We start from the raw sequence: 17,640 nt of genomic DNA on the forward strand, positions 1-17,640 counted from the left end.
TGCATCTCTTTACCCAGTCGTCATTCCTTCCACATGCCCAAATCATCTCAGTCTATTTCTTCTGATTACCATTCCAATCACTTTTATTTTCATCCTTACTCGGAATTCCTTACTAGTTTTTCACTATATAATGCTCCTAATCTCCGTTCTTACCAATTTAGCTTCGTGAGCCATTTTCATTGTCCGTGTCTTAGCTATAAACTATACAACTCCTCACACACTACGTAAAATTATCCTTCAGAGAGATGTTTTTATTTGCTAGAATAGATCTCTGAACTCTTCCATGCTTATCTGACCCTTATAACAATAGAAGAATTTATAAATCTACATGTCACCCAAATAACAAAACTTTTCTACTTTTCCTAGGATTGACCCATTGTCAATATACAAACCATCATTTTCTACGTTATCCTTATAATGTACCCATTTCACGCATGTTTTACAAATAAGTCATGCTTGCTATCATAAAGCTTTTTTTACCCCACTATCTCTTTTATGCACCCATTTCTTGCATCTGGTACATTGCATAGCCATCTTCCATCCAATAATTTTATCCCTCAATTCTTCCTCGCTTGCCACGAATATTCATCTGCAAATAGTAGCTCCCATGAAAGTCAATCACGCATCTCTCTAGCCACTACATCCATCACTAAGAAAAATAATAATGAACTCAGAACGGATCCCTGGTGAAGTCCTACCTTCACTTCAAAGCTTTCGCTATTTCCATCATCTATCCGTACCGCCGTTTTAGCTCATACATACATTTCCATCACTTCTTTAACCAGCCATTCATACACACTTGATTTTCTCAATTCCCACCTAGTAACCTCACGCGGTACTCTGTTAATCGCTTTCTCAACAAGTGCATAATATAGTTTCTTTTTTTGCAAGATTTCTCCTGTATTTGTCTCACCACAAAAATTGCATCTGTTGTGTATTCCCCGGTGTTTAATCAAACTGCATTCATCAGTTTCCGCTTATTCCTTTAGGATCTTCTCAAATACCTTCATAGTATGTTCCAAGAGTTTAATGGCTCTATAAGACCCGCAATCTAAAGGATCACTTTTCTCTTTGTATACTGGAATAATAAAACTGCTTCGCCAATCCTAAGGAATAGTTCCTTGTATGACAATTAGGTTAAATAAATTAGTAAGCCGTTCAATCCTATGGGGGAATATGGACTGTGCCCAGCCCTGCTTGGTTGTAATCATTAGAGATTTTGGAATAGTGTTTTTTTTACTATCGAATGCCCTTCTTGAGATCAAAGGTTACTTTAACATTCTATCGAGGAGACGGTGATCATATTCGAAACCCAAACCATGGGGAACCTCCTATAGTTTGTTTGAATTACAGAATCAAATGCTCTCTTGGAATCTAACACAGTAATGAACAGCTCTCTTACATATTAAAGCTCTTTCCGTTAAAATTTTTAGGGTAATAATTGCTTAAACGCCTTTGTGGCCTTTCCTGAACGATGAGACAGTCTTTATGGTTTCAATATAAGGTCTTAAACAGTCAATAATTACACGTGCGTAAATAATTTATAAAGCTGCAAAATTTAAGGATATACCTCTCGAACCTACATGCTTTTAGTTATTAGTCATAGGAAAATTATATTGTGCTAATAAATTTAGACTAAATCTTTCAGACCATATTTTAATCATAAAAGGAAGCTACGCTCGACGAAGGATCAGCCTTTAAATTCAATAACATCCATGCTGGCGGCTTTGTGACATTTCAGTTATTAAATGAATTAATTCGCGTATGTTAGCATGTAAAGTTATGCTCTTATAAATACCATATACGTGGTGAGAGCTATCATAACTAGTTTTAACTCTTTGGTAATAATGTGAACTTCCAGTTAAATTAATCACAATTCTTCTGGAAACTGAAAATGGTCTCATTAAATTAGATCCTTTTAAGACAATAAATTCAGTCAATTTAGAACCCTACTTCCGCATTGATATTGCGTGCATTTAAGAAACGCATTAAAAAGAATTTTTTAAAAAAATGTCATGACTACTATATTAGTTAGAATTCTGGAGAAGTGTATAAGAATTGGAATGGAGTGTGTCTAATAATCAAGAATGTACTCACAAATTTATTAACTTATTTCAAAGCTTTTATAAGTAGAATTTGCAGCATGAAATTAAAATCTAAATGTAAAATCTTAAATATCATAAATGTGTACCCACCAGAATTATTTAAAAAGAGTTTTATCCAATCTTATTTGATTACATAGACAAAATTCTGAGTGAGGGGCTATTAATGACAGTTTATTCAAATGTCAAAGTAGGTTTTTTACGATTTACAGAAAAATTGCCCTAGAATTGCTGCTTTAAACATAAATCTAGACTCTAAAGAAAACTTTTAATGAATCTATGCCAAGTTCTTGATCTATGTATATTAGTAACACTTTTTTCGATCATTCTCGCAATAGAGATTATAGCCACTATAACTCATCTAACAATTCATGGTCACAAATTGACTATTTTGCCTACCCTAAGGTGGTTGGAAATTATTAAGGTCCTTAATGAAGTTGCCTTTAACTCGGATCACAAAATTATGCTATCTAAACATAAATCCTAAGATGTGGTACAAAAGGAAAAAGAATAATGGTAATAAGAAAAGGTGAAAATAATTAAATATAATTTGGAATTTCTAAATGATCTCAACATAGGTAACAGCTTCTACCATTTCAAAGAACCCAGCTCTCGCTTCCACGATTTATTTTTTATAAGAAGCGAATTCCCGCTCTATTTATAAAAAAGAGCAGACTTCATATCCACTACTTTGATTTTAGTTTTTATAATATAGAGTACACAAAATAAAATCTTATTTTTTTATCTAAATATTCTAATCGAAGAAAATGATGTTTCAAAAAATTTTTAACTTTTTTTCCATTTGCTTATAAAAGTAGCAAATTTCCTAAATTTCAATATGATAAATAGCTATTACTCTCATCTAAATCCTGAGCAATACTTAACAAGCGCTTGATCAGGTAAACAGAATCACATTTTACATATATATATATATATATGTACTATGCACTATGTACATGAAACTTGGATGCATATGAAATTCCCTTTTCTTCAAAATTTTTCAAGCCTGGATCTGTACCAAACCCGGCAAAATTTTTATCTACCCCAAAATCCTTGATAATATGTCATAATCATGTTTGTTTTAACGATTTGATTTGGGTTCCAGAAATATAAACGATGCCATGTTTTCTTTTACCGTTTTGAACTTATCTCTTGAGAAATGCTTAAAGGCATTTCAATTAAGGTACTCAGCCCCAACCTCTAAATTATTTAACAAGATATAATTTTTTTAAAGTTCATCATTCGCAAATTAAATAAATTCGAACCAATGAAAAAACCCTTTAAATGTTTATATTTTTATATTGAGCCATGATATTTTAAACACTTATTAAGCTAACCTTAAATTAATTATACAAATTAAAATTTACTAAATAAAAAATTTATGAGAATTTTTGAAAATAGTTTCAAAAATAATACAAAACTACCTTAAATAGTATATTTCATAATTTTACTATAAATATCCATTTAAAATATATAATAATCAAAAAATTTTTATTAATTAATATTTCTATTTTCAAATAATAATATTTCTTTTAAATTATAAGAGTTAAAATGTGCATTTTGCCTCCAAAAAATGCTTATATTTTAAAAATGATTCAATAAAATATATGAAACTTTGCAGACATAGTTTAGCATAAAATAGGATGCTATTGAAGTAACCAGGTCAAAATATAGACAGGTTTTTTTTGTAGTAACAATTTAAAAATCTCTTGGGGTGTTAATATGCCGGGGTATACAGTCAAGGGTTCAAATACAGTCAGTCAAATAGTTAATAACGCAAATATTATTTAGATTCTATTGTCATTCATTATAGAATGGTCAGAAAGAATAAAAAAGAAAAAATAACTAAAATTTTGATTTATTAGGTATATAATAATTACTCGCTTATCGCGTATCTCAATGGACATAAAACTTAAAACGTTAAAATTAATAGCAGGCAAAGTATTTAAGTAAACCAAAAGAATATATATAAATAACTTGATGTAAGGCAACATCTGTGACCCATATATTCCCTTGCGAGTCCAAAGTGAGTCCGTGTGGCATATAAAACATGTTGCTTCCCCATTTGTCGATTATTATTCCGGATTTTGAATGAATCGTAAAGAGTGTTTCACTTTTGATTATTCCCGTTTCGCGAAATAAGTAGTTCTCTTTAAAATCGAAAGTGCTGTATAATTATAATAATAAGGTTGATATTTTTATTTGAAAAAAAAGTCGAATTAAGAGTGAATCTGAATCAGATGGTAAGAATTTTTAAAAATATGAATTAGTTTGTGTTTCAAGTGTTATGAATATTAACAACCTCCATAGACGTTAATACAAACATGAAACTTCAAACATATTGGTATGTAAGTGCAATGTAAAATTCAATCGAGTTAATTATTATTTTGTAAATTTATTACAATAGACATGCAATGTTTGCAAATGCTGTAAAAATATATACCAAAAAAGTTTCTTTCGTCTTTCACATAAAATTATAATCTCTGTAGCATTGATTTCAAAAAAAAATGTTAGTAAAGTCATTTAAGGTTATCTATTTGTAAGCATAAATTACGCTGCAGATTTACTTTATGTCCCACTGATTCGGTCCTCTGTGAAAAACATAGATAAGAGACTGAAAAGACGAATTAGTGCCATCTACTGGAATTATTTCTATATCCAAACCCCCAATTTGCCCAATTTGGTCCTCTAATTTGGGTGAAGGCCATTCTTCCAATTTTAAATATTCTAATTTTTTTATAGATATAAAATAAATATTTTTTAGAATATTATTAAATAGAAGTACAATATATTTCCAAAAACTTTAAAAATTTTAAACCATGCTAGCTATTTTAACTGTTTTTGGACATTTTCGATATAAAATATAAGTGATGCAATATATAATCAGGCACGTAATTATTTACTTATCAGATAGTCGATTTGTAATTCAAATGCAGGCTAGTAGGCATATAATAAAACAACATAAACAGAACATATATACATACTTTTTTTATAATGTAAATTCTTAAACACATGCTCAATTTTATAATATATAAATAACGATCCAGCAATAATAAACAATAGCACATTGTATTAGTAAATTATAGTATAAAACGGTTGTCTATTTTTTTTTATCTACGTGAGAATATTCATATTATATCTTCTACTTTACCCTGATGCGACAAAAATTGGTCACGTTCTGATATGGGTATGTGAGATTCATCATTTATATCCTTTTGAGGTAGCAAGATATTTGAGAATTCTGTATTTCTAATAATATTTCTGTCATTCCCAAGATTACTCGTTCCTTCCAAATTTTGTAAATTTTTTAGGAAATTTAATCTATATATAACATCATTCTGCTTAGATTTCCTTGACGGTCGTTCAGTAGGATCCAAATAGTCGTAATAAAAATATTTCGGCTTATTAGAGTTATTCGAAACATACTTTCCGGGTTCTGGGTTGTCCGGATACGATTCCGAATCGTAACTTCGTTTGCCCATAACTTTGAATCTATGCATAGATTCAAAAGGCAGCGGCGGTACAAAGTGGTGATAATAATTTAGCAATTTAAAGTAAATGAGTAAATTGTTATCATAATAATGCAGCCGGTTTCTGTACAATTTAGGGTTACCATGTGAATCTCGAGAAAGCATAATATTTTCGTGCAATAATCTGGCAATATCGTATTTCAATAACAATCGCTCTTTTAAACTAAGCCTTATCTCGTAGTTCATTACTGGATATAACAATTCTGATTTTTTTACAAAAATTTTTTTGATAGGAAGACAAAAAAGTTATAAAATTATTGGTAAAGAAAAATGATCTCTTTTCTTTCTTTCTATCTTTAATGGGGAAAAAAATTATTATGAAAATATGAAAATTCTTTCATTTTAAAAAAATTATTAGTAAAGAAAAATGATCTCTTTTTTTTTCTCTTTCCTCGTAATGGGGGAAAAAATTAATATGAAAATATTATAAATCTTTCATTTTAAAGATTTTATTACTTAGTAAAATAGTAAAATAAGTATATATTTATATATATATAATAGAAATTACTGTTTGGCCAATCATCTTTCTGAAAAATCTTTCCCCCTAGGGGAAATTTTTTTGATTTTATGGGAATAATTTGTGGTTTGGTATTATCGCCAAGGATTAAATCAGAGAAGAAGGAAGCGTTATAATTCAAAATATTAGGCACTGGTATATTCTTGTCCTCTTTTTTTTTAAATGGAAATAAATATTATAAATCACATAAAATAAATTAAACTATAAAAAGAAGAAGGATTATAACTATCTTAAAATAACTAGGAGGGCATGGCATAGCCTTCTCAAAAAAATAATATGCTAATTTCAAACTCATTAATAATTAGCAAATCTTATAGTTTAGACATATAAAAACGGTTATTAAGATTTTTAAAAAAACCTCTGATTATTATAAATGTATTTTTAAGTCTACTATTTATTATTAAATCAAATAATTTTTTAACAACGAAAAATTTAAGGAAAATAATACAATATTCCAAATTTTTCAGCTACAAGTGAGCATGCGAGTTTTTGATGGGAAACCTATACAATGAATTTCATGAACGCCTTATTGATGACCTAGTCGACAAATAACTCCAAATATAGGGATCAAACCGAACCTAATCCGTTAAAACAGTAAAGGTCATTCAATCAAGAAAATATGATTTTAGGACAACTAATTTCAATTTTCACTAAGTTTAGTTTGCAGACAAAGGTTTGTTTGGTCTATATTTATACGAAATTTCAGTCTCCTAGTTATACTTTTGGTGATATGTGGTTTGCAAGGAAATGCTTTTTTTAAGCAAGACAGGCATAAATAGTGTCGAAGGCAAGTGACTAAGTTTTTGAGCTGAAATGGTGTTATTTAGATTTATTGAACGTTAATGGCGTTCTTACTTTAAATAATGTTTCATATCTCTTGTAATTTTTAATTAATGTTAATAAAACGAACATTTTTGAATAGATTATTAGAACATATAAACATGTTTTAAATATTAAATTAGTTAAAGTATTTTAATGTGATAAATTGTGCTTTCAAAAATTATTTGCGGATTTTAATTTTGGTCAGGCGTTTCAACTATAGGGAAGAATATAATTTAAAAAATGGAATCACTAGGATCATGAGGCCCGTTCATACTAATCGAACTTCCGCTTTTAGAAAAGGAATTCATAAGTTCAGGTGGGTCCGTTTGGAAAGGACATAAATCGAATCGTGCTACGCTTCCGTCCATGCAAATCGAACTGGCTGCTTCGTGGTTACTCGTCATATGCTCGCTATGCGCGTTATCGTAAATTAAAGGTTCTCGTGATTGGGGAAAACCATAATACATCATGTAAAAATTACACATTTCGTCCGAGTGTGAACCGCTTTTTATTTTTTTGTATTTCAGAATACAATTTATTTTGTTGAATATATTAAATAAACTTCATAATATCCACGTAAAGATTAGCTAAAATGAGATAATTTTAGGAAAAAAAGGCGGAGATAATTTCCATTCTAACCCTCTTAAGATTCTTTACGCTTGTTTTCATAAAAAATATTTGAGTATACTAATCTATCCTCAACTAAAACAGTTGAACCAAGAGAAGGGTTTTTTTTTAAATTTAAAATAAAGAATTGCCTACCTAAACCATCCGGCTTCCTAGCCCTCAAATTCATGACCATCTCCTTCATATAAATAGTTCATTATCTAACTTGATATTTATGAACAGCAAAAAAAAAGTAGTAATTAAAAACAGTCATTATAAATAAATCCATATAATAGTTACCCCATTTGCACATAGTTCTCTTGGTCCCTTGAATCGTAGGTACATCTAGCCGCCTAATTATTTTTTGATGTAAATATTTATAAAATTTAATATCGAGGTTAAAAAGTTTTTTTAAAAAAAATTATTAAATTTTTAAAAAAATAAACCCATTAATTTATTACTTACTCCTATTATAATGATACTGGAAGAAAACTGAGAATATAATATGACATATTTTTTAAAAGTTATGTAGCCTGATATTTATTTACAAAATTATGATTTACAAATTCAAACCAGGATATCCCCTTTTTTTATGGTAATATCGTGGGTAGTAGGATAAAAGGCTTGAGGCCATTGAGGACTGCCCAATCCTATCTTGGTCCAAGTCATATATTCTTCCTTGTTTTGACCAGAACGTACGTTTAGGATATTGTCGACTTTATTTGCGTTCATCGCGATTTCTTGGCTATTGTTGTGCTTTATAACGTATCCCGAAATAACTCTGCCTTTAATATTATGTATTTGTGTTAAGTAAAAACTTCCTCAGGAATTAGTGAGATAAAAAAAATTAGGAAATCAGGTGCAACTACTCAATCCAGTCAAAGGCTCGGACAGAAACTAATTTAATTATATTTTGAGAACTAATTTTCCCGACAATTTCAGTATAAAATCTAAATTTTCTCGGTGTTTTCAAAACAAAAACTAAATAGAACGGTTAAATACCAAATCCATTATATTAGTTTAATATAAATATATTTATTTTATTACCTAGTGAATGAGCGTGAGTTCTAAAAGCGAATGGATGAATATTAGGTCCTTTATATAGACACGATATATCGACGTGAAATTCTAATTTAAAAAAAATTATCTAAACAACAAAATATTTTTTATATATAAATTTGTAGAATTTGATAGTCCTACAAAGCTTACTTATCATTTATCGCTGTGCCTGAACGGTCGTTTTAATTCTTCGATATATTCGTTTTTCCCAAGTATTATTTAATTCTTATTTTATTATTTTTTCATAGATAAAATGTCACTTATACAGGTTGTTGATTGTGACTGTTACCTGGCAGACCATAATATTACATGGCACATTATCAAAATAATATTTAAAAAAAGGTTATAGAAATCCTATCTTTGACTCAGAAATTTAAAATTAACTCGAAATTACTAGATGACAGAAAATCATCATTAAAATTAATTTTATTGCTTATTTAGTACAGTATAGTCTGCTATATAATTTCTCCAGTAAAAACTTTATAAACGGAAAAGTCATAAGCGGATTATATTGTATAAATAAACTATGATTTACTTATTTCTTTTTTTTTCTCTATCCTTTATTTCTTTTTTTTCTCTATCCTTTATTTCTTTCATACATAAAATACAGTAAACAGCACACAATCTATAGTCTAATCCTACTTTTTAAAGATAATTTGAAATATAATAATATAATGTTGATAAAACACGATATAAACATTTAAAAAAATATCTAAAAAATAAACTTTCGATGCCAGGGGGTATAGGTTGTTTTAGAGCTAGCATCAAATGCATACCAGCCTCGTATTTTGGAGGCGTGGATGAATACCCGATTGTGATAAAAGAATAATCTTTGTGATCTTTGGTTAATATAAAATAGGGAGGGTATATTTTTTTAAAAATTAAATTATGTGGTAAAAGAAATAAATTCGTTTTGGATTAAACATTTTTTGATCTTTAAATTAAAAATTTTATTCTTAAATAGTTTTGAACGACTGGTACTGACTTTCTCTATAAAAAACTTTAAAATTTGTCTCGGTCTCGGAAGCATCAATTCTTGTCTGAGAAAGGGAGAAAAAAAGGAAAAGACAGAAAAGAATTTAACTATAAAATAAACAATAAATAAATTATAAAATAAAACAATTTGATGCCATTATTTAAGAAAACCCGATTTTTTTTAAATTAGTGAATCGTTAAGACTCGACTGCCCTTTATAAAACATAGTATCCTGCTAAAAATAAAATTAACTTAGAACATAACATTATTAAATTTTTTAAAATTATTGTTATTCTATTTCTTTTAACCTATGATTGGGTTCAGGTAATGAATTTGCATAACGAGATAATCGATATCCACTTCTTGACCAATCTTATAACCAACATCTATAGATGAATTCATTATAAAGATTATTTTTTATTCATTTTTAATATAAATTATATTAATATTATGTGGGAAAACTTATTTAAATCCAGGAGATAAAAAAACTCAACCCAACCCAAAATTGAAAAACCCAGCCTTCCTTAACTTATAAAGGTTTATTCGGGAATTTTCGCTGTTAGGAGTGTACCAGTCGCGTAAGTAAAAAATTTGGTCTGGAGAGGGGGGGGGGATAATAAAATTTTTTAAGAAATATTATTGTTTTTTTTATTAGAACTAATAATTATTTCTAATACACAATTTTATATTAATGTGAATTATAAAAAAATTTATGTATAAACCGTCATATAAAAAACTATAAAATAAATGTGAATTAAAAGATATTAAACGGATATAACTGGCGGTATAGAAAAACTATAAAATAAATGTGAATTAAAAGATATTAAACGGATATAACTGGCGGTATAGAAAAACTATAAAATAAATGTGAATTATAAAATATAAAGTGAATATAACCACTATATAATCACTTAAATGACCCAAAATAGAAATTTGAATTTTTTGAGCCTTTAAAATTTATATACATAAAAAATTTAAATGTTGGTGATATAAATTAATACACAAAAAGTTTCTTAGGAATAATTGTATTATTTTGTATGTTATATATTTACATGTAAAATCCAATCTTCGTTGGGATTGAGCTAATTTTTCAATTATCTCATCCTTGCTTGTCGTCAAATGCCTGTGAATATTCAAAAGATCCAAACCTTTCAATCTACTTTCAGAAGTTGTACTTCTTGGTAAGTTTTTCAGGGACCTGCAAAAAACACCCAGGTGAGGCCTGAAAATTTTTTTTAAAAAATATCCAGGCCGGGTTATATATTTTAAAACAGCCTATATTTGAAATCGTTATTATTTGCTATAAAAATCAAAAGGAAATATAATATTTTTAATCCGGGTCGGGCTTGAAAATTTTATTTAAAAAAAAGGCGGGGAAGGCCTGAAATTTTTTTTTAAAAAAACCCGAACCGGGCCGTAAAAAAATTTTAAAAAAAATCCGGGCCGTGCCCTGCAAATAGTACCTCTGCAGGGCTCTGTTATTCTTCTAAATAGAATGTTCTCTCATTAGTTTACTAATGGGAAGAGTTGCTAATATATATATATAAACCCTTTTAAAACATTGAGAATATAATTTAAATGTATTTGAAATGCAAAGCATCCATAGTATTTTTTGGGACTTATCAACCATAGTTAATTTTATAAACATAGTTATTCAGCTAACAAGGCATCATAAGATACTTTAACATCTTCATGATAAAAATCTAACAAATATTTTTTTTATATCACCATCTGAAAAAAGTTGGTAAGTCTTTTGTGGAAGTAACATCTGCAGATTGGTAAGTGCTGCATGATGAATTAAAAATCATTCATTTATTTGAGTTATAAATGTATCTAAGAGAGGAGACATTTGTTTTATAATACTCTTCTACTGATCCTATATAAATGTTTTAACGACGAGATTGCCTTGCTGCAAGTCGAAGGAGACAAATATTAAACACGTATAGCTCTGCTTTTGACTCAACAATAACATAAAATATGAAATTCTTCATCAACATTAGCCCTAATTTCCTTGAGTTCTAATGCTCTTCGCTATTCTCATCTTCTTAATCAAGTCAATGTCATGTTTTTGAAAAGTATTACATATAGTTGTATAATTAAATTTAATACATTCTAATGAGAAAAAAAATTTGGAATAAGTATTGAATCCAATAATTTTCATGCTTCTGAGGAAATATTTCTTTCAGACCATTGTGATATTTCAGTAATAGTAAATAATCGGCTCTTCTAACTCCATAAAAGCTGTTACTGCTTGATGGCGATTTTGGATTTGGGGGGTGGGGGGGTTAGCGCCATTTTATAAGATCGGATAGGAAAATTTCATAATATTGGCCTATGACCGATATTTAAAAAAAGATGAAATATCGGTCTGATCCGATCCGATAAAAAATATTGATACCTAGTTTTTTTTTGTTTAATATCTCAAATATCGACATTTTATTTTTTTTATTTTCAAAAATTTTTTAATTAAAAATAATCAATAAAAAAAAGCCATTAAGTATATTATAATACTCATTTATGGGAAGAAAACTTTATTTTAAATAAAACGATTACTTAATAGAAAATTATAAATATTAAATATAAATTTTACTTATTATTCTCTTTTTTTAAATATAACAATATATTGTATATAATAAAATAAAATACACACGTTATAACGGGCTTATAAGGGTTGTTATTTTTAAAGTTTTCCCGCTTTTATGGCACTTGCGAAATATGCCTACTTTGCTTTATTTTTTTATCTTTACAATTAGATTAATTGATTATGCAACTTTTCTCAATGGAAATGAAATGTGGGTAATGGGAAGCGGCTTTATAACCGGATAAATTTATAAGATTTATGGGAACCGAAATCTAAACGCTAAAGAGGGGAAAGTATCTTCCAAGGGTTATTATATTGTAATCTGCAAATCATTTTAAATTGAAATTGATTGTTATTTTTTAAAATTATTTATTTTTTTAAGGGCAATGATTTTTTTTATATTTGTTTGGTAACTTGGATTGATAAGATACTATTTCCTCATAAAAAAATTAAAATTTATAAAGAATATAATCATAAAAATCCTGTAAACCTTTAGGATAAGAGAATTGTGAGGCGTTTCGTGCCCAAGCGTATATAATCTTTACAGCAGAATCGCCACAAATATTGCCGCATTGCCTTGTTTATGTTTTGAGAGAGAAAAATAAAATACGTTAAATATTGGTTAAAATCAGATTCTGGGAAAAAATTCAAAGATGCTTATTTTTAAAAAAATTCTAGAAATCGGAAAATAATTTAGTGTTTCACTCTTGGTCCGGTGTGAGGTAGTGATATATAGCGCCGGTCAACATATAAAAATTTCTCAACAATGACCAAAAAATTTTTTTTATATATAATATCGTCACCCAAAATTGTTATAGCCTTTTAATTTTACCCTAGCCTCGTTCAAGTTGTTAGTTTAGAAAAAAATTGACTAGCCACAGCCAGGGATCGAAACCAGGTAGTGTTGTGCCTTATTTAGGTATCTAATCTTTTAAACCAAAGCTGACATTCAAAAATTGATAATTATATATATATGGATAATTTACGACGTTATCGAATATAAAACACATAAAATCCAATAACGTCCGAAGCTATGCATCATTACCTCCATAGCTGGGGTTCAAAAGATAACATGTCAATTAGAGTATTTCTTTAAATAAATGGATTTTTTAAAAAATAAATTTATGAATTCCCTATTACCAAGAATAGTAAACATTTTAAAAAAATAGTATTCTCGTGCTATATACTTACACAGTATATACTAGTGATCTGCATCGGGCTTAATTTTTCAAGCCCAGCCGACCCGATTTTTTTTTGGAAAAAATTATCCTGCTCGGCCCGATCCCGAACATATATTTTATTTGTCCCGAAAAATCCGAATAAAAATTATTTATCAGCCCGACCCGGCTCGAATTTATTTAAATATACAAAAATTTAATTTTTTTTAATTTAAAAAAAATATTAGTGCATGACAAAATGTAATATCATATTTAAAAAATTTTAAGTCCGATCCGGCCCGGCCCAAAATTTTTTGAAAAATGTTAGGCCCGACCCAGCCCGAACCTAGATTATTTTTAAAAATTAGGGCTGTGCCGATATTAAATATCGGATCGGCATCGATATTTCGCGTTTCCCAAAAATATCGGATCAGGCTGATACCTGTAAAAAACCGATCCGATCTTTTTGCTTTTGTTATTTTATGTATATTTATTTTACATTAATAATATTTTCTAAATAATTTTTTTTAAACAATGTAAATGCACAACACCCCGTAAATTTTTTTTTTTATAAAAATAGAAAGGAACACAAGTTTTATTTATTTTAAATCTTTTTAAATAATAACGCCAATTTTATTATTTATACTTTAAAGAATTTTTTTTAATATGGTATCTGTATTATGAAAATATTTTATAAAAGATAAAGATAATTTTGCAAAGTGGGTTATCTGAGGGATTCTATTTCATGGGGAGGAATAATAAAAAAATTCATTTAATACTAACAATATCCGTTAAATTTTTTAGTTATTGTAGAAATAAAAAAATTAAAAATGCATAATTCGACTTTTTGCATAAAAAATATTGATTTCTAAATTACATTTAGTTCAAAGAGGGGTGGTGAAAAATCAATATAAATATAGGATCGGTATAGTTATCGGATCGGGTTTGAACCAATATCGAAAAATATCGGATCGGTAAAAATATGTGGATCGGCACAGCCCTATAAAAAATAGACCATGTCCGGCCCGTCAGATCTCTAGTATATACCCTACTTGCTTATAACGTTTAACAAGTTTTTTAGTGAATCTCATAATTATAAATTCTCTCAGGTATGATTTTAAAGTTTTAAATTCAATGTAGAAACGTTATAAAAGAAAAGGATTATCGTTTTGTAATGTTGTTAAACGGGACTCGATTTGAGCTGATTTTTTATTTAGCCAGGAAAATATTGCTTAAGCCTCATGATTTTGCTCATAAATGGAACAGGACATCTATTAGCGACATCTCGAGACTTAGGCAATATTTTTCTGGCTAAAATTTAGTTGGCTTTAAAAATGGGCTCATATCGTGCTTTTTAACAATAATACTGTTTTGTAGTTTTTTAATTTACCAGTAGGGAAGATTCAAGTAATAAGGTACTTTACATCCGTACAAAAGTATGTGATGAGCCACCTCCATTGAGCTATGAACCTTAAAATCCACTATATAATAATTTTATATTATTTAAATTTGCAAAAAAAAAAGAAATATATTTTTGAGATTATGAGTGTGAAATTTGAAAAAAAAATCTCAATTTTATGTCATTAAATTTATATTTTACACAGATATAATTATAGAAGGAAAAATAATGCACCAAACTTTATCCATCGAACTAACCAGAACGAATATATACTAAAATATTTTTAAAATTCATTTTAACGAGTCCCTTTTTTTAAAGAATAAGACAAGATACGCAAATATTATGAGGATTAGAAATGATCATATTTGCATTCTCAACAATATCTTTAAACAATAACCCAAATTATCAACTGTTAAATTCTAGGTTTAATTTTAATATAGTTAGTAATGATGGATGAATCTTTATATAGTGGATTCGGTTCTTACAAAAGCTTCTTTTTTCAAAAAGTTATATGCGAAATTAATGTTGTTAAACGGCTCGATTTTATCCGATTTTTTAAAAAGGCTGATTCAAAATTTTAGATAGAAAAATAATAGTCTGAATTCGTTAATAGATGCTCAAACCTTTGTGCCATCTATGAACAAAATCTTAAGGCTTGCAAAATAGTTTTCTGGATAAAATATTGAGTTCGCATTTTTTAAAAATCGGCTCAACATGAGCCGTTTAACACTATGGAAATATATAGCAAAAATATTTTTGATCAAAGAAAAAAGAGGCTTTAGGTTATTCATAACAAATCCGACAAACAATAATTCATATTAAGAAATTTGTATATAAAGTTTAAAAAAAAATTACCTAAATATCTTCTTTCAGCGTTGATTGCCTCACTGGTACAAAAATAGGCATCGTTCTGATAATAAAAGAGTTAGCATTTATTAATTTACATAAAATAAATTATCATTGCAAATTAGAGCATCAAACGTTTCCTGCTTTTAAACTTTTTTTCTAAATTTATCGTTCCCCTCCCTTGATAACCATTATAAGCGGGTTGCATATTAAATTCGCATAATAATTTCTACAATTATTTTAGAATCCGGAAAGGAAAATGTTTAAGAAGGTGGTGGTTATATATATAACTCTTCATATTTAAAAAAAATTAACCAATAAATTCAACCAAAAATATTAACTGTGGATATAAATATACTATTGATTACCTGCGGGGTTTTTTTTTTAAATCTTAAGCAAGCATTCTTATTTTCGATCAAATCAAATAATTTATTCGTAAATTTATTGGTGATATTTTTTTTGGCAAAAGAGGATTATAATAAAAATTCAGATTATATTAATAGACAATTTTTTATATAAATTAAAATTTGGGGTATAACTGTGTCAAAATCAAAAAGCCAATATTAATTAAATTAATTTGATTTTGTCATATTCAAAATATTTATTTATTTTGTGAATTTAAGAAATCATAAGGCGTTCTTGCAATTATGATTACAATCTTAATTTAAAATTTAAATAAATATAGAGGGTTGTAAAATACGGGCAAAAAAATAAACAATAAAACAAAGTTTTTTAAATATAAAAAACGGGAAGGAGAGTCAAAATTATTAATGAAGTTTGGAAATGCTCAAAAATTAAATTTATAAAATTCATTTTTAATCATTGCTGGATTATTACTCAATGCAAAAAGGACTTCTTTATGTCCCACGAATCTTGATAAAATATTATTTATTCATGACAATTATAATTGTGCTAAATCTGAATTCTATTTATTATATTTCATACTTTATATTTTGTTGCATTCCAAATTTATATTTACGTCATAATAAGCGCAATCGCCCTTTATCGCTATATGAAACAGCAGAGCTACGCTTGAACTATCTCATCCCATCTAATTGGGTTAAGAAATTTGGGGGTAGCCTATGAGATGAGTTCATCCACAAATTTGGGCAGGCTGCAGTTACCTGTGCGCGCAAGAGGCAAAACCACTTGCTTAAACCTTACGGGAAACAAGAAGAGAGAGAAAAGCCCGTACCCTATCAAGTAAAATGTATATCATAGGGAGGGGTATTGGGTGATTTTAAGTTTATGATTTGTATAGAATTTGTTTATTTATTATAAATATTTATTTACTTATTGTGTTAAAAAAACTGCATTATTTACTTAAAAATATTAGCTTAGAATGATGATAGCATAAGTTAAGTATGTTTTGGATAGTTATACAAGGTTTAGGTAAATGAGGATTTATTAGCCATATTCACAAAAATATGGCATTCAGACAAAACCCCAGATGATTGGAATAAATCAACAATCTGCAGCTTTCCACAAAAACCCCACCCTTCATCGTTCGAAGATTACAGAGCCATTGCTCTCACTTATACAGTTTCAAAGGTGTTCCTGGTTCTCCAATGAAAAGATATATACTCTTTAACACTTACATAACACTTACACTTTTCACTCCATACTCTTCATTATAAACAAAGCCATTCAGGCAATTAATCCTTATAATTGCCTTATTCACTTATGTCTGTTTTGGGGTTTTTCGGGGAAGTTGCCGATTGTTGATTTATTCCAATCATAGGGGGTTTTTCATATGCTCGTTAATCCCGTCAGAGCCTGGAGCTCTATTGTTTTTTAGCTTGTTTATGGCTTTGTTGATTTCTATGAGGGAGAAATCGGAGTGGGGTAATGGCAAGCCTGGCTGTTGGAAGCCCGCTATCTTAGAAGGAATCGTGGATTCAAAAACTGACATATAGAAGTCTGTCCAGATAGCCATTTGCTCTTCAGGGTCTATGTATTTGTTTCCTCCATGTAGAGTAAGTATAATACCATTATAACAACTCTTGGGCCAGGTTACAGCTAGGCCAAACTTTTTCACTTACTTCA

The 17,640-nt window shown here is 28.6% G+C and overlaps 1 protein-coding gene across 3 annotated transcripts in view; it reads right to left on the reverse strand.

Annotated features, from left to right (window-relative positions):
* LOC135923321 (uncharacterized) overlaps positions 1–17,640 on the reverse strand; it is a 39,890-nt gene that overhangs the window by 15,017 nt on the left and 7,233 nt on the right. For 2 of the 3 annotated variants that reach the window (XM_065458004.1, XM_065458003.1), the window contains exons 2-14: positions 15,604–15,658; positions 14,740–14,830; positions 12,683–12,768; positions 9,920–9,997; positions 9,362–9,475; positions 8,625–8,705; positions 8,151–8,362; positions 7,878–7,930; positions 7,222–7,475; positions 6,141–6,299; positions 5,254–5,835; positions 4,670–4,829; positions 4,080–4,269 (exon numbers count right to left, since the gene is read on the reverse strand). In XM_065458004.1, the coding sequence (XP_065314076.1) occupies positions 4,080–4,269; positions 4,670–4,829; positions 5,254–5,835; positions 6,141–6,299; positions 7,222–7,475; positions 7,878–7,930; positions 8,151–8,362; positions 8,625–8,705; positions 9,362–9,475; positions 9,920–9,997; positions 12,683–12,768; positions 14,740–14,830; positions 15,604–15,658 (2,115 nt within the window). The remainder of the gene's footprint in view (positions 1–4,079; positions 4,270–4,669; positions 4,830–5,253; positions 5,836–6,140; positions 6,300–7,221; positions 7,476–7,877; positions 7,931–8,150; positions 8,363–8,624; positions 8,706–9,361; positions 9,476–9,919; positions 9,998–12,682; positions 12,769–14,739; positions 14,831–15,603; positions 15,659–17,640) is intronic. The other variant, XM_065458005.1, reaches the window with a different exon arrangement.

Source organism: Gordionus sp. m RMFG-2023, chromosome 2, assembly GCF_954871325.1.
Source record: "Gordionus sp. m RMFG-2023 chromosome 2, tfGorSpeb1-WG-v2, whole genome shotgun sequence".
Classification (NCBI taxonomy): Eukaryota; Metazoa; Nematomorpha; class Gordioida; order Chordodea; family Parachordodidae; genus Gordionus; species Gordionus sp. m RMFG-2023.